The 21,503-nt window shown below is 36.0% G+C and overlaps 1 protein-coding gene across 3 annotated transcripts in view; it reads left to right on the plus strand.

Annotated features, from left to right (window-relative positions):
* ptpro (protein tyrosine phosphatase receptor type O) overlaps window positions 1-21,503 on the plus strand; it is a 257,646-nt gene that overhangs the window by 94,254 nt on the left and 141,889 nt on the right. For all 3 annotated transcript variants that reach the window (XM_039769992.1, XM_039769991.1, XM_039769993.1), the window contains exons 4-7: window positions 10,626-10,778; window positions 12,729-13,121; window positions 13,214-13,375; window positions 15,595-15,791. In XM_039769992.1, coding sequence (XP_039625926.1) covers window positions 10,626-10,778; window positions 12,729-13,121; window positions 13,214-13,375; window positions 15,595-15,791 — 905 coding nt within the window. The remainder of the gene's footprint in view (window positions 1-10,625; window positions 10,779-12,728; window positions 13,122-13,213; window positions 13,376-15,594; window positions 15,792-21,503) is intronic.

Genomic DNA, 21,503 nt, shown 5'->3' on the forward strand with positions numbered 1-21,503 from the left:
ACGTTTAAGGAACATTGAAATATCTTCGTAGTACATGTTTAATTATTCTATCCTTCACACTCCCAGTGAAGAATATAGATTATTTAAATGAAGTTAAAGTTTTATGTGTATAATTTAACAAACATATTTTGCTGCATTTCACCTTAAAAATGATATCGTCATCATATGTAAATATGCGCTTTATAAAGTGGCTCAGGTTGTGCGATATTATAACTGTAGTGCAAGTTTACAGTGAGGTGATTGTACTTATAAGTACAAACCGTTCTACAAGGAGCAATTGATTGAGTGCATTTAAAGTTCTTGGGATTAAACTGTTTCTGAACCGCGAGGTCCGTACAGGAATGGCTTTGAAACGTTTTGCAGTGGCTGAGACAGCGTGTCCTTAAAGCTGTATATCGATAATTCTCTTTCCGATCAGCTGCTGCTGTGATTCACACTCAGATACAGTGATATAAATACTCCGAGTCGTGCAGTGAGAGTAATATGGAAAAAGATGATCCGCTGTGGCAACTCCTAACGGGAGGAGCTGAAAGAAGAAGAAGAAGGAGAAGTGAGAGCAGTTATGGTATTTGGAATACTATGGCTATTCCCTGGACCATTATATTGTTACGAGTTAATTACAATCAGATGCATTACACTAATAAACAATATGCAGTTAGTTTCTGTGTATTTATAAAGCCGCGTCATGAAAATAATGAGTAATCACACAAGAACAGTAGCACTGCTTTGACGCTGGGTGCCGCCAGTTTGCAAAACCGAGCGGAGAACTTGCGTACGACAAGGCATGAGGTACCGTGGAAAAGTGCGTGGCTTTACGCCAAGTGTAGGTTTTATACATCGCGATTTGAATGTGGAAAAGTTCTTACGCAACATTTCTGTGCGTACGCACCGTTTATACATGAGGCCCCAGGTCCGTGGTGATTATTTTCCCTTTTTCGAGTAATAATTTCCATTTGTTTGTTCTACTGCGATCTTTACTTTCTTTTTTTTAATACTTTCTAATTTTCCTACTTTCATATTCTTTAACTTTCTCCACATGTGTATCACGCCAACGTTTTTTTTTTTGATCCTTTCGAATTCCACTTCTTTCATAATCTCTAACCTGCTCTGCATGTGTATAGCGCCAATGTTTGTGAACGTCTTTATGAAACTCTACTTTGTCTTTTACTGTCTGTTTTTTAATTCTGAGCCCGATTGGACATGCTTTTTTTTCCAATTCCACTTGTTCCGGGCTGATAATTACTTTCCTTATTTTCTGAATTTGCACCTAGATTATTCTTTTTCTTTTTTTGCTCTTTTTTCTCTCCAGTGCTTTTGAGTCTCTTTTCTCTGCGCTGCTTTCTTCTTCGCTTAGTCATTGACGTTTCATTTATAACGTATTGTCCTTATACACTTAATATGCGCTGAGACCCTGGATCTGTGTGTACTCAAATTCTTCACACGACTGATTGTTTTGCTGCCCATGGTTTTATTTGATATTGGTTGTAAGTAGGGTGTGTCTTGCAAGAATCTCATGTTCTACATCATCGCGAGATGGTCCTAGGTCAATCTCTTGGCACAAAGTCTCATGTTTAAGGTCCCTGCGAGAAGCTCCGTGGCCAATCTTTTTCGTCTCGTGGGTCTTTTAAGTGTCTTCCGTGATCTTAACGTGAAGATCACGTCTCGTCTCCCGTCTCTCTCTCCTAGGATTTTTTTTTATAATAGAGAGACTAGAAAGTGTGCATGTACTTTAATGAAAGGTTATATTTGAGGCACAATTATATTAACTGCTGTTCTTCAATTAAGGAATGGAATGACATTACACTTCAGTTCCAGAATTTTCAACCAAATTTATATAATAAAAAATGTTTAACAAACTCACTGTCCAGAGCAATATCGGTTAACCCATCCCTGCTTCTCTAAAAATACACAAAAAAAATATATAAAGATAATCAAAATACACAATAGTGTAGCAAATGAAGACAATAATAGCAAACAACAGTAAACCAAGAAACAATGCATACAGAATATCATGCAAGTCTGTGAAAAAGAGTCCTTGTAATGCGATGACTTATACCTTTAACCTTCAGCCAGCTTATCTAACTGTGACTGAAAAATGATATGTGGTAACAACAGCAACTACAATAGGTGCTCAGGCGACAGAAGAAAATATGGTTTAGCAATGCTAACCTGAACTATTACAAGTGGAATGCAGGCCTTTGCTGATAATTCACAATGACCCCATTGGTAACTATAAATCCAAAAGGCAATACTGTCTTCATCCACATTGGCAGCAGACCTAATTGTTGTTGTTCCTTCACTATGCTCCAGTCACAAGCAAACTACCAGACAAACTCTCTCTTCTCTATTTTACTAGACATATTTTAGGTATAGCGCTCTGTCAGTCCAAAGAATGATGGCACATATATTTACTTACTTCATTGTTTAATTGTAATTACAGTAGGAGCATTACAATGACCTATATAAATATGCAAATATAACATACAGTGCATCCAGAAAGTATTCACAGCGCATCACTCTTTCCACATTTTATGTTATTCCAAAATGGATTAAATTAAAAAAGTTTACTTGAGGTTTTTACAAATTTATTAAAAATAAAAAAAATGAGAAATCACATGTATATAAGTATTCACAGCCTTTGCTCAATACTTCGTCGATGCACCTTTGGCAGCAATTACAGCCTCAAGTTTTTTTGAATATGATGCCACAAGCTTAGCACACCCATCCTTGGCCTGTTTGGCCCATTCCTCTTTGTAGCACCTGTCAAGCTCCATCAGGTTGGATGGGAAGCATCGGTGCACAGCCATTTTAAGATCTCTCCAGAGATGTACAATCGGATTCAAGTCTGGGCTCTGGCTGGGCCACTCAAGGACATTCACAGAGATGTGAATGTCTACCATACAGACCTGATTGGTGGATTGCTGTAGAGATGGTTGTCCTTCTGGAAGGTTCTCCTCTTTCCACAGAGGACATGTGGAGCTCTGACAGAGTGACCATCGGTTCTTGGCCAATCAACTTTATTTACCACAGATGGACTCCAATTAAGCTGCACAAACATCTCAAGGATGATCAGGGGAAACGGGATGCACCTGAGCTCAATTTTGAGCTTCATGGCAAAGGCTGTGAATACTTATGTACATGTGCTTTCTCAATTTTTTTATTTTTAATAAATTTGCAAAAATCTCAAGTAAACGTTTTGCATGTTGTCTTTATGGGGTGTTGTGTGTAGAATTCTGAGGAAAAAATGAATTTAATCCATTTAGGAATAAGGCTGTGACATAATAAAATGTGGCAAAAGTGATGCGTTATGAATACTTTCCAGATGCACTGTAAGAGGGACCAGGGAGGGGAGGCAGGCTTTTACCAGAAATGTAGGGAGGGGTCCAGTTGACAGGTGGATGGCTTAGATTTACAGACAAGATCTGAGATTTCTGAGAAAGTAGGAAGCTGAAAAGAGGAAAATGAGTGAGTTGGTAGGTGAAATTCAAATGAAGTACTGGAGGAATCCGTACGAAGAGAGTGGTGTTTCTTCTGGGTTTTTTCATTAAAAAAGGACATAAGGGAATTGCAAATATTAGTTGAGTAAAGGTGAGAAGGTAAAGAATCTGGGTTTTTTGTGATATTATTAAGTAGTGAAAACATTGACTTGGTGTTGCCTTCATTGGAAGAAATAATGTAAGTATAATAGATTTAGTTTGGGCAATATAGTCCTTGTAATAAAGTATATGGTTTTATACATCTCTTTGTGAACAAAGAGTCCAGTTTTTTTACACAACTGTTCATGTTGCCAGCCTTTGGCTTTCAAAAGCAAAGTTCAGGCGTGAACCAGGGAGCAGAGAAGGAAAAAGAAACAGATCTAGTTTTTAATGGAGCGAGAGAGTTAAGAATACCATTAGGTTCAGTGTTATAATGTGAGACCAGTTCTTCAGGAGTGGATAAATTATGAATGTCCATTAGGGAATCAATACTAGAGGAAAGAGAGTCTAAGTTAATATTCTTATATTACGGAAAGAAATGAGATGGGAAAACTTAGTATTGGAAAGTGTAAATTTAGCATTGAATGAAATAAGAAAATGATCATTTATGGGCAGTTCATCTGCAGTACAATCAAGTGGGGTAACTCCAGAACAGCAAATCAAGTTCAAGATATGTCCTTTAGAATGAGTGGGAACATCAGTCTTGACTCTTAAAAAGCATTTGATAAGGTACCAAATGGGAGGTTGGGTCAGAATTGGCTGATGTTAAGAGTGGTGTTCCACAAGGGTCAGTTCTAGGGCCGCTGCTATTTTTAATATATATATAAATAATTTGGACTGAAATATACTGCAAGTAACAAGCTGGTTAAGTTTGCAGATGATACCAAGCCAGGTGGATTGGAATTAGGGCTGTGCTATACAGTTCTACATGATAAAAAATTGTCATCTCATGATATCAAAGATATACGTTCCCTATCGCACACAACAATGCCACAAGCCCAAACATGTCTGAGACAGAGAGCAATGTGTGAGCCTCTGATGAAGATTTAGTACCTACAAAGGGAGCAACTTCAATAATATGGAAGTGATTTGGCTACAAGACGTCAGACCTCTAACAAAGCACAATACTTTGCAAAATATGCAAGAAAATTGTTACCACTAAAAGTGGAAACACAATGAACTTGGTTCACCACTTGAAGCAAAAATACAATGTCTAGTATAACCAGGCTATGAAGGCACAGGAAGAGATACTAGCAGCTGGTGATGCACGGACAAAAAGTGATCAAATGATTCAACCGAGCACTCACTAGTTGAACTCCATATGACACGAAGAGCAAACAATGGATGGATATTACTGATGCAATCTCAAGTAAACTTTTTTCACATTGTCTTTATGGGGTGTTGTGTGTAGAATTCTGAAGAAAAAAATGAATTTAATCTATTTTGGAATAAGGCTGTAACATAACAAAATGTGGAAAAGTGATGTGCTGTGAATACTTTCTGGATGAACTGTATATTATTATTCATCTAATTCATTTGAGGGTCATTGGGTGGCTAGATCCTATCCCGGAAGTACAGGGCAGAAGGGGAGGAGCCAGACATGGACAGACCACTAGTCCATCACAGGACCCATTCACACTGGGCTAGTTTGGAATCTTTTTGGGGATTTGGAAGAAAAACTGTAGAACTTGAAATAAAATATATGCAGGGATAATGTGCAAACTCCACTGAACAATGAACAATCGTAGGAATACCAACCAAAATACTGGATACATCAAGCAGTAAAAACCATACCTATTCTGCCCCCGTACTGCCCTACATACAACAATTTTATATAGAACATAAGTCCCCTCATACAAATTTATATAAAAAATAAATGATAGAAAAATTCTTGTTTTATAGTTTTTGGCATCCATCTTCTAAAACAAATGCTAGAAACTTGCAATCCACATATTATATTACACAAGAGCTAATCCTTGGCTTAAAATCACCACTGTAGAGTAAACTATCCAAGTTCAGTCTCAAAACATTTTGAACACCCCATACACATCCATATTAAGTAGCATTATGTATATTATATTAAGCATTTGTTCAGAAGCTACAAATATATACTACATGCTAGGTTTTGAAGGTCCTAGTGCTAGTTGCATTCCATATAGTAAATATTGCTTACCTGAGACATGATGTATATGTATATGACTAGCAAAATACCCGCGCTTCGCAGGGGAGAAGTAGTGTGTTAAAGAAGCAATGAAAAAGAAAAGGAAACATTTTGAAAATAACGTAACATAATTGTCAATGTAATTGTTTTGTCACTGTTGTGAGTGAGTGATGAGTGTTGTTGTCATATATATATATATATATATATATATATATATATTTACACACACACACATAAACATATATATACATATCTATACATATACACATATATATATATCTACATATATACACACATACATACATACACACACATATATACACACAAATACATATATATATACATACACATACATATATATAAACATATATATACATATACATACATATCTACATATATACACACACAGCTATTTCGTATCAGTGTAATACGCTGCTTGTTAAAACGGATAACTTCCGCTCTTACGTGTAAGTCTGCGTGGATATTATGAACTATCGTATTTGTTCAAGTTCTATTTAAATTTTAAATAGAAGGAATTTTTATTTAGTCCACAGAAATATCTTTGGTAGGAATGGTAAAACAGACAGGAATATTATTCCTGAATAAATCAACTCAAACCTTAAACAACTTATAATATTTTGCTCTCCATAAAAATATATCCTGTCTAAATTATACAAGTTAGAAATAAAGTAAACGTTAAAAGAACAAACATTCAAATTTCTTTACTCTTATGTAATTTTATATAAAAAATAGCAAAATACCCCGCACTTCGCATGGCGGAGAAGTAGTGTGTTAAAGAAGCAATGAAAAGAAAAGGAAACATTTTGAAAATAACGTAACCTGATTGTCAATGTAATTGTTTTGTCACTGTTGTGAGTGATGAGTGTTGTTGTCATATATATATATATATATATATATATATATATATACACACACACATAAACATATATATATACATATCTATACATATACAAATATATACATACATATATATATCTACATATATACACACACATATATACACACAAATACATATATATATATATATACATACATACACACACATATATAAACATATATATACATATACATACATATCTACATATATACACACACAGCTATTTCAGATCAGTGCAATACGCTGTTTGTTAAAACGGTTGACTCCGCTCTTACGTGCAATAACAAATCAAATCATTCAGTTGTCTTTGCTCATATGTCATTTTAGAGCTGGACGCCTGGCATCTTTTTGGCCACAAGTTCGTTTCTGTTTGGTGTGAGGTTCTGTGTTGTGGAGATTCTCAGGATGGATTGCAGGTGCTCATCAGTGAGGCGACTCCTGTGTGCTGTTTTGTTAGTCTTTATCACTGAGAAGAGCTTCTCACACAGATATGTGCTACCAAACATGCACGAGGTTTGAGCCGCATGTAGACGGACTTTTTTTGTTCTTCGAAGTCACCAAAGCGCCTGCAAACTCAGTGCTAATAACTCTAGCTTCGCAATAACTTGCAGCATCATAAGGTAGACTTGATTAACACGGTAAGTGTTCGGCAAGGCAGCTGAAGCGCTGCATTATGGGATCTGTAGTTTATTGTGTTACCAGCGCTTCATATACCCGGGCCATTAATAACAATAATACAGTATATAAAATGATCTCGCGGGCCCGTGGCCCTTGAGTTTGACACATATGGACTAAATAGAACTTGAAAAGATATATTTTTCAAATGTGATCGCGCAATTCAGATAGAGTTGACGCAAGACTACAGCCTGCATGCCTCAATGAGTCATCCTCCCTCGCTCTTACTTTTTACCGCTCATCTAATGAATACACTGAGTATGGCTTTACCAAAACAATCATTGATGGCGAATAAAGTATCCATTATTCGAGTATGTAGATCGGGATATATATATACATATATATATACCCGCGTATCATAGCGAGAAGTAGTGTGTTAAAAAGCTAGAAAAGAAAAGGGAACATTTTAAAAATAACGTAACATGACTGTCAATATACAGTATTTGTTTTGTGAGTGTTACTGAGTGTTGCTGTCATCAAGGATTTGATTATCATTATTTCTTTCAATCAGGTTCGTATTTGTAGGATGTGTTGTGTTCAAGTTACATTCCGTGTTTGTCAATCGTTGTAAAGATGACAGGTTTCATTCATCGATTCGTTTCTTACTGCATCAATAAACAGCTCGTCTTCTTTTTTATCTAAGACCTGACACACTGCATGCACGGGTTTTTTTTACACTGTCTTCCTTTAGCGGGACATTGACTTTTTCCAATGTGTGCTTTGTTTCCGCAGTAGCTGGATTTATGAATATGCTTGTAAGTATCAGACGCTTCATATTTTTTGCTGCCTTTTCAATTGTGTAATTCGGTTGTTCAGCGCTCTTTGGAACTGTTGCTTTTTATCTGTGCACTGCGTCAGTTCACGTGAGCCACTCGGTGTACATGCATCGAAGTTTCCCAGCTGTGCTGGTGCCATCTCGTGCTATGTCCATAGCTGTATTTAATGTTACCTTAGTCCTGGCACTTAAAACTTTCTCGCAGTTTCGCTGAGTTTGTGTCAAACACCACCCTGACCATCTCATCTTCCTCTCCATAAGCACAGTCCTTCACCCGTGAATATTTACCCGTGGCAGTTTGCTATTGGATTGCCGCTGACGGATGGCCTTATATGGGCAGGCACTAAATTACAAACGCCAGCGGCAGCCTGTCTATGAACTTAATTTAAAGTGTAGGTTTACATCGTGCTTTGTTTCCGAAGTAGCAGAACTCATGAATATGGTTGTATATGTCACTCGCTCGCTTCTTATTGTTTCGCTGCCTTCTCAATTATATAATGCATGTTTTTTTTAGCGCTTTTTTGAGGTCTTCCTGGTTTTCTATGTACTGCGTGATTACGTGGGAGGCGTGATTATGTCACACGAAACTCCGCCCCCACGGCGTTGAAGATCATCTCCTTTACAGTAAATGGAGAAAAACTGCTTCCAGTTATGACCATTACGCGTAGAATTTCGATATAAAACCTGCCCAACTTTTGTAAGGAAGCTGTAAGGAATGAACCTGCCAAATTTCAGCCTTCCACCCACACGGGAAGTTGGAGAATTAGTGATGAGTCAGTGAGTGAGTGAGTGAGTGAGGGCTTTGCCTTTTATTAGTATAGATTATGTAGTATGGGTCATTAACACCTCAGCCTTCAAGTACAGTATCTGCTGCACCTGTGTTGTTCCCTCTCTTGCTGGTACTCACGTCTCTATCAATTTTACTTTAGTTGGGTTGGTTGTGTTTTGCAGTTGTAGGGTCAGAGGTTGGGCTCAGAGTATGGAACTTTATCTTATTGTAACTCCTGCCAGAATGGCTATGTTCTACTGTAAAGTGTTTGCTTTGTATTTCAATAAAATTTGACCACGCAAATCAATCAAACAATTAAGATTTCCTGCATTGATGCTATTTTAAATGAGCTCTGAACTACCTGGTTTCTACTTTGTTGCTAGTAGCACCTGATGAAGTGGTAACTGATACTCAGTGTGTAACGCGTTTACTGTTACTGTATATTTGCATTTGTTTAGTAAAATTATGTGTCACTTTGCTATAGATCAGATTTTTTTATCTACAGCCTTATTATATTCTAAATAAATAAAGTCAAATTGTGCAGATTTTGAAAAAGGATTTTATATAAATATACTGAAATACATTAAAAAAGATATTTCTGAAGAATGATAATTTTAACAATATTAACCTGTCCTACTAGAGAGATGAAGACATCACTAGTTTTACTACTCTTATCACTGTAGTACGCTTGTGTTTCTATTTGTTGGCTGACTTTTCAATTGGTAGTTTTTATTTATACTGTAAATATGTGTAAGTTCTGTAAGTCTGTGTTCAGAAAATATCAGTATGTAATAATAAATTATACTGAATATGGCATGAGGCAGCCCTGTTTTGTACTTGAAATACATTTTTTGTTCTGTGTTATAAATTTCAAGCAAGAAACATTTTGCAAAGCATCTTCTGTATCAACATGTGTACTATGAATATGCCAGGTCTAGAAGAAATAAAGGAAGTGATATATGGTCATCATAAAAAGGTGACTTAGCAAGTGTGGTAGAAATCAACATCTTAATTAAAGAAAGCAACTTGTCCTGTAATAGGACAAATCAGTAATCAGGCAGGAGAAAAGCTGTCTGTCCTTGGCAAAGTGCCTTAGAGGGAGTATTCTTCTATAGCAGTCTGTTACAGCATGGTCAGAATGATCAGAGAATCAAAGCATAGAAGTTCATTTTCTAAATTACTGAATTTGCATACATTGCCAATCAATTATATATTTTACTCTGATTGGTTAATTGGTTTACACCCAAATATCTTATATAAAATTAAAGTCTATTATATTCTGGTTACTTTAATACCTTTAAGTTGAGCCATCACCCTTGAACTTTCTGTGCATCTAACAACTGTCTATTCTGGTTGTTTACAGGATTTCTGCTGACTTCTTAGTTATCTCTTTGTCATCTTTCAGTGCATTTTAGTTGTTCTGACATTTATTAACCCTTTATGCTATTTTTTAAGATGAATGCTATGTTTCCCTAAAATTACTCTTCCACACAAGTAAATTATACTGGTGCTAATGTCTCATAACAAAGAGACTAGGGTTAAAGTCCCTGGTGCTCTCTATGTGGAGTTTTCATGTTCTCCTTGTGTCTTCATGGGTCATTTCTGATTTGGACCCAGTGCTTTCTGGGATAGAGTCTAACTTTCCCACAAACATGCTATATAGATAAGTAGGTAAAGAAAATGAATAAATGAATGAATTATGGTGGCACTTAATAATTTATAATTAACACATTTTTCAGTGTAACATACAACAGAGGAAACTTTAAGCTTAGTAATATAAATTAAAGTCCTCCAAAATGAAGATATTTGCTTTAACTAATATCAAACAGCATCTTTGAATGTTAATATGAATATGAATTGTGTTTTTGCAGATTTCTTCAGAGGGAAGGCAATTTTTAAGCACTGGTTGCCTGGGACTTGTTATAGCAACATTACATTCCAGTTGGTTTCAGAAGCAAATGTTAACAAAAGTACGCTGGTCCAGTATAGTGGGATTGGTCATGAACCACAGCAGCACAGGATGGGTATTTCTTTTATTTATGTTCTCCTTATTTCATACTAAAACATTCTTTATTTTTGATCTTCATGCCGTTGCTCCTGATATGGATAGAAATAATAATCACTTATCTGTCCATGCATTTTTTCAACTCAGGTTTTTGTGGTACATGATTATCTGGCAGTAATAACTATTTTTCATGTCACTGAACTATTAATAAATAAATAAATAAATACATTTTCTGAGTAGAGTGCTACCCAAGGTAGACATACCTATAATTTGATACATGCATCGGCAGTTCTTGTCAAATGCAGGCATGTTGCTTTTTAAACCTCTTTGAATAATATTTTATAAAGGGATTACTAAATATCTTACAGTGACAACATTAAAAGTTTCCCTGATCAACAATAACCTTCACTTGTGAAAAAAAATTAACTTACCAATTAACTAAATGTGCACAATCATCCTGTACTTCATTTATATTTAATTCCTGCCTTGTGGATAATGCTGGCATTATAAGCTCCAGTCCCTGTAACAGACAACTCGATTAAGGGGGTTTGATGTTGGATGGATTAATGTGAAATATTTTTTTTTTCACTTTACTTAGAAAGCGATCAGATACGAAGTATTGATTTTTTAGGGGTATGTTAACTTAGGTAAACATTATGCTCATATAGACGTATATCGATTGAGTCCTACAATGATATGTCATCAAGTATTATACATATACCAGTAAAGGTGCACTGCACAATAATGTGCAGTGAATACACTTGACATTCATAGTTTTCATAATTTTTCTCTGTCCGTTTAGCATTCATTTGCTCAGAGGTTGATGCGCTTGCTGCTTCCTGAGCAGCTCTTCTTTTCTCCACTCTAGTAGCCCACTTCTTCTCTTTATTCGTCGGCATCTTTTCGTGTTGAAACTGATTAAGTCAGTGTTTGTGTTGCAATTAGTACGTTTTCCTTAATTGTTCATTTAAACTTGCAGTAAAGTCTTCAATCTGCCTCAAGAATGATTTAAGATATGAAGAGGTAGGGGAATTGATGGCAAAGGTGGTAAGATTGAGAATGGCGCCCATATGCATGTGTCGCACAGCCACCATGCTGGCCACCACCGAGAGTTGATTCTACAGTAAAATAAAATACAAATAAAAGGAGGAATAATCTTGAAAGTCAATCATCACCCCAAAAGCGGATAGTAGACGTCATATATTATACGTGTACCAAATTTCAGGTCAGTAGTTCAAACGGTTTGCAAGCTACAGGTGATTTAAAATCTTGGACAGATAAACGAACAGCCACAGTAGCATATTATAGAAGAAGATTGATATACTGTATATATATTTAATAGAAACATATGTCTAAAATAAGTGATTATGTTCTTAAACCTATGGGAAATTAAATTTACATTTTCATTCATGTACATTTACATTTACTTGTTTAGTTGATGCATTTATCCAACACTTGAGGTACAATTGGTTATGTTAATTTTGTTTTTTCAAATTGAGCTAAACAGGTTTATTCATAATCTCTTTTCTTTAAAATCGTATTCAGTTATCCACCTTAAAAAAATAAGGATACGTGTTTGTATGCTTTTTCAGTTGCTACATCTCTGTTATTCCAAAAGATAGAGCATTAGAATCAATTTAATAAAATGTATTGCATTTGTCACTGCAATAGATGGCACATCACAAATATTAACAGTGCTTTTATGAATTCCATTCCAAATGGCATATAACAGAGACATATGCATTGCCTGGTGCACTGCAAATGTTAACTCTATGGTCTAAGTTGATTACGTAACATTTCAACCCATCTTACAGGTAGTAGCTAGTTTGCATATAAGGCATTGTTTCCTTTTTTTAAAAATACATCAAAGAATAAAATCCAAACTGCTGCATCAATGTATTTTTTATATCCTAGTCACACTAAATTATTTACTTGTCTTTGCTGTATTTTGAATTGTTTGCCTTTACAGTGCCCAATCCACCCATCAACATTTCACTTCACTTAATGCACATAAAGAGAAGTTCTCTGTCTGGTAACGAGATACCATTGCATCAAAGATATGTGGAAGAGTCCAGCACTGATCAATCTGACAATACCAGACTGCTTAATGATTCTTACATCTCAGATCATAACAGCAGTGACTCTGAAACCTCTGCTTCTTCTGACTGGCCACATTCAGTGACAGCTTTTTCCAGTGAAAGTGAAGAATTTATCAACCAGCTGGTGGAGAATGAGTATGAGAACGAAATGGGATCTGCTATTGAAAATGACACTTTTCAGCCACTGCAGCTGGAACTACGATGGCTTCCTCCTAATCCTCCAACAGCATATGATGGTTTCATTATATACATTGTTAGAAATGGTAAGCATTGTTTGAGCTTCAGGAAACAGTAAAAAGATAGTGAATCTTTTAATCCATTTTAATGTATTAATTATTATTATATTTTTTTTTAGGAAACTCCAGTGATATTGTCCAGGTGGATGAAAACACTCATGAATTTTTCACTGAGATCAAAGAACCAGGAATTTACAAAGTGTCTGTCACTACATTGAGCTCATCTGGAATGTGTAAATCCAGGGAAAGCATTAGTGACACTAGTATCACTTTTTACCTAAGTAGGTAGTTTTTGTAAATTATTTTGAAAAATTGTAATTTTGCACAAAATGTAACTCTGTGGTAGTGCCATATACAATTTTCTTAGAAAACTACATAAATCATAAAAATGCATAATACAGGAACAATCATTTCTATCTTGAAGTAATACATAAAATCGATAAAATAACCTTGCTTAAAGAACTGTGGTCCTTGTTTTAAAAAAACAGCTATAAGCAAATTGTAAAGCAACATGTTTGAGACCAGATTGGTGTTGTTTAAAAGTAAAGCCCTTGTATTCAGAATTGAAGCAAATTTGCATCTGTTTCTATCTGCTAGAATGCTTCTTCTATGACTTGAATGTTTGTTTGACCAAACCCAGAATTAAGGAGGCTAAACATAAAACAAAATGATTAACATTTGGAAGTGTCTAGTAGATTTTACAGCTGCTTTGATAAAATGCAATGAAAATATACATAGTATCAGCTACCACATTAAACACATCTGTATATTGTAATTAAAAAAAAAAAACTTGCCTCTTCACCACATTAAGTACAGTGTCTTGTCACCTGTGTTATTTTTAATGGGGTCATGAATGCAGAAGCGTTTTTTTATTCTGTTGTGTTATTTTAGGGTATTCCTTGCAAGTGCACTTTAGCCTTTATTATTACGCACATATTTTTTTTACCTTTTACATTTTGATTAATATCTTTCCATCAAGCTGCACACCATTGTTAGGATTTATGAATGATGCATATATTGCTCTGCGGATTCTGTTGGATTGTGCAGGGTTCATGATATTCATCTGTAGTAGTTCTTTAACTTATAACTACTACTAAAGACCACACTTATTCACCCATATCATTATTATTACAAAGTTAATAGGGTCCTCATTTTCATGTGAACAAAGAAGAGTGAAATTGTTACTTGTGTGTGCAATTCAACACCTCGTCATGCTCTGGTACTTCGATTAGTCAGCATAACTACTATACCTTGAAACTTGTATTAGACCCAACAACTCCTGGATTAAATGGATTACAAAATGACATGACATGACGTAAAATATCAAGATATGGCGCAGCTGTTGAATAATATTTTACTATCAGACAATAGTACACAAAGTAGAAGAGTTATGAATTGAACCAACAACCTTAAACTTCAGAGCCTTAGAAGCTATAAAGTAGAGAAGACTGGGGGGAAAGAGTGACCGCAAGCGGCAGATGTATGTGTGTTATTTGGATGTATGTGCCAGGTATTCAGGTTTTTTTGAGAATCGTAATTCTGTCTTTAAAAGAAAATCTATGGAACTACCTGGAGGGGACTAATCAGGAGGAGCAGTTTACCAATTTGAATTCAATTGGGTTTTGATGCAAGTTAATGGGTTGTTTATAACAAACAGCACATTCAGACACAAGGTTGCTCATATGTGATTCCAGTGCTTGAGTATCAAAGGTCAATGATTCACTTGTAGTCATTTAATCTACAGCAGCACATCCTGACCTCAATCAGTCATTCAGTACTTCTGTATTAGTTGCTTCAGCTAAATTACAGCCTCTCCTATACAGACTGGGAAGAGTCAAGCTATTAGTGAATTTGTACTGTAAACACCTAGAATATAACACTGTTCAGGGTGAGTTCATTTCTCAGATCTGGAGCATCTCCTGCATCTCATTGGGAGTCGGGATTTAGTTTCTGAATGAACCTTTTTAAGACCTTAGTAGTAAAGTCAGCTAGAAGCACCTTTGGGCAAACAGTGAATGCTGCATTTCATTGCAAACTTTAGGAACAATTAGTGGACACAAGTTAAAGAAAGAGGCCCTGATTGCTGTTTTAGGAGGAAGGCAGTTGCAAGCCAAACAGGTATCACTCCTTTAAAACTAAGTAAACTTTACATATCATCCTTATCCTGTTTATAGGCAATTTCTCCCAGTTTATGCATTTTTTTGTGTTATAGTATGTAATTAAAACATTTTATACATTTCTGTTTTGATTAAAAGTTATAAAAAAGGATACAAAATTCTATAGTTACCAGTGACCAAATAATTTTGCAGAATCCAGACATTTTAGCTGTATTAATATATTTTAGTTGTATTAATATAATTTGCTATTTAGTAGTTTAAATAATCAGTTGGTACAAAATAAAAACTTAACCATTTTGCTTCATTAAGGCAATTTATAAATCATCAGTTATGAGACTTCTAATACCCTGATTCTTACTTCAGCGTTAAAACTTGACTTGCAGGCCCAAGTGGAGAATGGTTTGAAGAGCCAAAGGAACCACCACAAAATGTCAGCGTACACCTGTTGAGTTCTACCATTGCATCTGTCTCCTGGTCCCAAAGTTCAGAAAGCGACAATAGGTTCCTGTTGTCAGTTTTATCCCTGACTTGTGCTAAAGCCAATTTTAACCAGAGAATGGAGCACCACTACTGTAGCCAGGTGAGAGAAGTGTTACTTAAACTAAAAATGCTTATTTGACCATACTTCTTAGCCTTGGTCCAAAGAGACTAGTAGTAGTAGTTTTGTCATGTGTACAGAGAAATTGGTGTCCCACTAACATGCAACATGCTTCCTGCCTCAGGTGTCATGATAATTGGTTACTAATTTCTTTGTTAAATGAATTTTTCTTCCGGAGCCAATTCTGCTCCCACAAACTGGAATGAGAGAAGTCATGTGCATTAAGGCTTTTATTGTTTTTTTGTGAGCAGGAATCTTTTAGTACACTGCCTAACTGATATGGCTACAACAATACAGTGATATGGTATCTAAGAAATAATTAAGTAAATCCCCACTTTCAGGCTTGATAGTATATTTAAATAAAATATGTGAAAGTTGAAAGTGTATTTGTACAAATAGTGCTATTATTGAAGGCTAATTAAGAAGAAAGGCTCAGTTATGGGATGTACTCTAGACTCCCTGGTTTGTAAAAGCTAAATTTCTCACTTGGGATGAATCTATCTATCATTATTTTTTTCTTCTCTGATTCTTTCACACTTACTGTATCACACACTTGATTCAGCTTTTTCTATAGCAACTCTGGATTTATTTGGGAGATCGAGTTTACTTTTTACAAGTGGGACTTCACTTTATTTCAATAGAATACACATACGCTCATACATAAAATATTATTAGGACAAACAAAGTTGTCTCTATATTCACTGCAAAATAGCAAACAGAAAAAAACAGATACAATGTACAACAAATACAAGACATACATGTTTCCAGCAGCTCTGATATGAACACTACACAGATGTGTTAGTTAGAGCAAAACAAAAAGAAAAGAACAACGAAGGAATCTTGTCTGTAGCAAGCACAAGTTCAAAACACAAAGGTAACTGATAGTATCTCTAATAGTAGTATTAATATGATTTGCAAACCTTACATAATAGTTTAATGAAGCACAATTTACAGAAAATTGTACAAAGTATTTGGGAAATCAATCAAAATTTATTTTATATGGAGTTTTGCATATCTAACATTAGAAGAACATTAGAACAATCTAGACGAGAACAGGCCATTCAGCCCAACAAAGCTCGCCAGTCCTATCCACTTGCTTCCTCCAAGAAAACATCAAGTCGAGTTTTGAAAGTCCCTAACGTCTTACTGTCTACCACACTACTTGGTAACTTATTCCAAGTGTCTATCGTTCTTTGTGTAAAGAAAAACTTCCTAATGTTTGTGCGAAATTTACCCTTAACAAGTTTCCAACTGTGTCCCCGTGTTCTTGATGAGCTCATTTTAAAATACAAGTCTCGATCCACTGTACTAATTCCCTTCATAATTTTAAACACTTCAATCATGTCACCTCTTAATCTTCTTTTGCTTAAACTGTAAAGGCCCAGCTCTTTTAATCTTTCCTCATAATTCAACCCCTGTAGACCTGGAATCAGCCTAGTCGCTCTTCTCTGGACCTTTTCTAGTGCTGCTATGTCCTTTTTGTAGCCTGGAGACCAAAACTGCACACAGTACTCAAGATGAGGCCTCACCAGTGCATTATAAAGGTTGAGCATAACCTCCTTGGACTTGTACTCCACAGATCGTGCTATATAACCTAACATTCTGTTAGCCTTCTTAATGGCTTCTGAACACTGTTTGGAAGTTGATAGCTTGGAGTCCACTATGACTCCTAAATCCTTCTCATAAGGTGTACTCTCGATTTTTCGACCGCCCATTGTGTATTCAAACCTAATATTTTTACTTCCTATGTGTAATACTTTACATTTACTGACATTAAATTTCATCTGCCACAAATCTGCCCAAGCCTGTATGCTATCCAAGTCCTTCTGTAATGATATAACGGATTCCAAATTATCTGCTAATCCACCTATCTTGGTATCATCTGCAAACTTAACCAGCTTGTTACTTATATTCCTATCTAAATCATTTATATATATTAAAAATAGCAGCGGCCCTAGCACTGACCCCTGTGGAACACCACTCTTAACATCAGCCAGTTCTGATGAGGTTCCTCGCACCATCACCCTCTGCTTCCTGTGTCTGAGCCAATTCTGCACCCATCTAAAAACATCACCCTGAATTCCCACTTCTTTTAACTTGATGCCCAACCTCTCATGTGGCACCTTATCAAATGCTTTCTGAAAGTCCAGATAAATAATATCATAAGCTCCACTTTGATCGTATCCTTTTGTTGCCTCCTCATAGAATTCCAACATGTTAGTAAAACACGACCTCCCCTTCTGAACCCATGCTGACTGTTCAGAATAACTCCTGTCCTTGTCATGTGTTGCTCAATCTTATCCTTAATTCCTTCCATTAATTTTCCTGTGATGCTTGTTAAGCTTACTGGCCTATAGTTGCTTGGATCTGCCCTGTCACCCTTTTTATATAATGGGATGATATTTGCCATTTTCCAGTCCTTTGGAATCTCTCCAGTGCACAGTGACTTCCTAAAAATATGTGTCAAGGGTTTATATATGTACTCACTAGCCTCCTTAAGAACACGAGGATAAATATTATCTGGGCCTGGTGATTTGTTTGATTTCATCTTATTTAATCTGAGCAGCACTTCTCCCTCTACAATTTCCAAATCCCTCAGTACCTCCTTAGTAGTTGTGTTTACCTCTGGCAGGTTATCCACTTGCTCACTTGTAAACACCTCAGAAAAATGTAAGTTTAGGGCATCTGCTATTTCATTGTCTGTATCTTTTAATTCCCCTTTACTATTCCTGATGAACTTGACCTCCTCCTTAACTGTTCTTTTACTACTAAAATACTGAAAGAATCTCTTGGGGTCTTCTTTCGCCTTATCTGCTATATTCCTCTCCAACTGTCTTTTAGCCTCTCTGATATCCTTCTTAATGGTTGCCCTCATGTTCTCATACGCTACGGTTCTCTTTGCAGTCATTAGTCTTATATGCCTTATACAGCAGTTTTTCCTTTGCAACTTCTTTTTAAATCTTTATTAATCCATCGTGGAGATTTTTTTAGTTTCCTATTACTTCCAAATTTAGGTATGTATCTGTCCTGCATTACATGTAAAACATTTTAAACCTGTTCCACTGCTCCTCGACTGTCTCCACATTTAAAAGCTTATCCCAGTCTATCCTACTTAGACTTTGTCGCATCTGCTCAAAATTAGCCCTACTAAAGTTCAACTTAACAATTTTAGTCTTTGCATCTGTACTCTTACAAAATACTGAGAATTGTATTACATTATGGTCACTTGACCCTAGTGGTTCAATCACCTCTACACCCTCAATTCTATCCTGATTATTACAGAATACTAAATCCAGATAGGCTTCACCCCTTGTTGGTGCTTTAACATGCTGTGTTAAAAACAGTCGCTGATTACTTCTAAAACTCCTGCTCTTGTGCTCCTCCATCTGTAAGGTTATCCCAGTTAATATTTGGATAATTAAAGTCCCCATGACTATAATATCCCCTGTAAACTTGCCTTTTGATATTACTAAAAGATGTGTGTTGAAATTACTGTCTGAATTGGGTGGTCTATAACACACTCCTAAAATGAGACCTTTTTCCCTAATATTTTCCAGGCGAAGCCACATGTCCTCACTAAGATGGGGCTCATCATCCAACTGAAGATGACTTACATTTAATTCCTGTTTGGCATAAACAGCAACCCCACCTCCTTTTCTGTTCTGTCTATCCTTCCTAAAAAATGTGTATCCCTCTATGTTACACTCATCCCCATCTTTGTTATTTAGCCAGGTTTCCGTTATTGCTATAATATCATAATTGTGCTCTGCTACATACAACTCCAACTCACTTACCTTATTTTTGATACTTCTAGCATTAAGGCAAGCTATTTTTAATGTGTTAATCCTTCTATCTTTACGTGTTTGCTTAAAATTTACATTACTATGCATTTTTATTTCTACACCATTGTTTGTTCTTCCATGTATAGATCTAAATCTGGCCTGTCCTAAACTCCCTGCCCCCCCATTCCCTAGTTTAAACAATCCTCGACTAGCCTACACATACGCCTCCCCAATACATTGGTGCCCCTCCGGTTCAGATGTAACCCGTCACGGCGGAACAGGTCCCATCTGTTCCAAAAGGAGTCCCAATGCCCCATAAACCTATACCCTTCTACCCTGCACCAAGATTTGAGCCACGCGTTAAGCCTTCTAATCTCCTCAATCTTACCTGGACTGGCGCGTGGCACATAAATTATGTTGCATAAAACCTTTTTGTATCAAACATAAGGAATCATGAACTCTTTCTCATGAACAAATGAAAGAACAATCTTGTCTCATTTTATCTGATTTCTCTGTTTTTATAGTTTAGTACAAATTTATGTATTGTTGATTCTGGAATTTGTGAGACGTTTAGTAGTCAAAAAGGACATTGTTAGGGGAAATTGCAATAAAGGTTTAGAATATCACGGAGTGCTTTACCCATTTGACAAGGATGGCTTAATTTTGTTCCCACCCCAGCACATTCCTTTGACCATCTAGACAACTCTTTCATCCTGTGGTGTACTTGGAAGCAAAGTTTTAAAACTTGCCTTATAGTGCTTCTCCTGAATGCCCTCATCAGTGGTATCAAAAAGGCCATTGCTTGAGTGCTAAAGGTCAGCTCTCAGTTGTGGATGGCTTCACAGAAAGCTGCAAGTCTGTGGACACCGCTCTAGACACCTATTTTTAATCTAATGACCAATGCCGCTCTCCAGACTTATTCTCACAGGTGATTCTAAGCTCATATTTGTAAAGAAACTCTAGAATATGGCAATTCAATGCAAGCATTCCTGATGTGATATACAACAAAATTATATTTAACAAGCAAGGATCTACACATATGACAAAAACTGCCTTTGGTGGTGAACAGTTCACACAAAAATAAGCATTCAATATGTTCTTGCAACTTGACATTGCATTTAGTTGTGCTGTGAAAATTCTGGAAACTCTCATACCAGTTTCAGCAAATGCCTCTCATGACACACATGTGCACTTGGATCTAAAACATCACAGAAGTAATTTTAAGCTGCTTAGTAGATGACTGCGATATATCAAAGAAATTATTCCATAGCCTATCAGTTCTATTGTTTACCAATTATTTTATATTAGTAAGGTGCACTATTCCTACAGGGTCAATAGAACTGAAAAAGTTGTTTGCACAGTTGTATTTTTCATCAGAGCCCTGTGTCTGATTGAGAGTAAAATCTAGCATTTTGCCGGGCAAGAAATAATCCATGGGTTCCCATTGTGTCTATAACTTCAGCAGAGATACATTGTGGTACGTTAGAATTAAACTGCTGGTTTATCTTTGCTCATCTTGATAAAAGCACATTTCTGCTGTAGTATTTTAACTACTTATTTATCCAAATCAACATTAAAATGAAATGTACCAAGTAGAACTGTGTAAATATTTCTTAAATGGAGTTCAAGGTACTCGAAAATATGATTTGCTCAAGTTAATACAATGAGCAATGGTAGAGATACAACCAACATTACAGTTTTCAGTCCAACACCTTTTACATTAGGCAAAATGTCAAATCCATTGTGGTCAGTGTAAACTGAAAGTAAATTAATTACAAAATGCATTCAAAATTTTATTTGAATTTTTTGTCACAGGCAGGAACAAGTCTTGGATAAGATAAGAGTCAGTCAAGTGCAGGGCCCAGTCATACATACACTCAATTGCCAGTTGACCGATCACACATACTGTACC

Source organism: Polypterus senegalus, chromosome 11 (genome assembly GCF_016835505.1).
Source record: "Polypterus senegalus isolate Bchr_013 chromosome 11, ASM1683550v1, whole genome shotgun sequence".
Classification (NCBI taxonomy): domain Eukaryota; kingdom Metazoa; phylum Chordata; class Cladistia; order Polypteriformes; family Polypteridae; genus Polypterus; species Polypterus senegalus.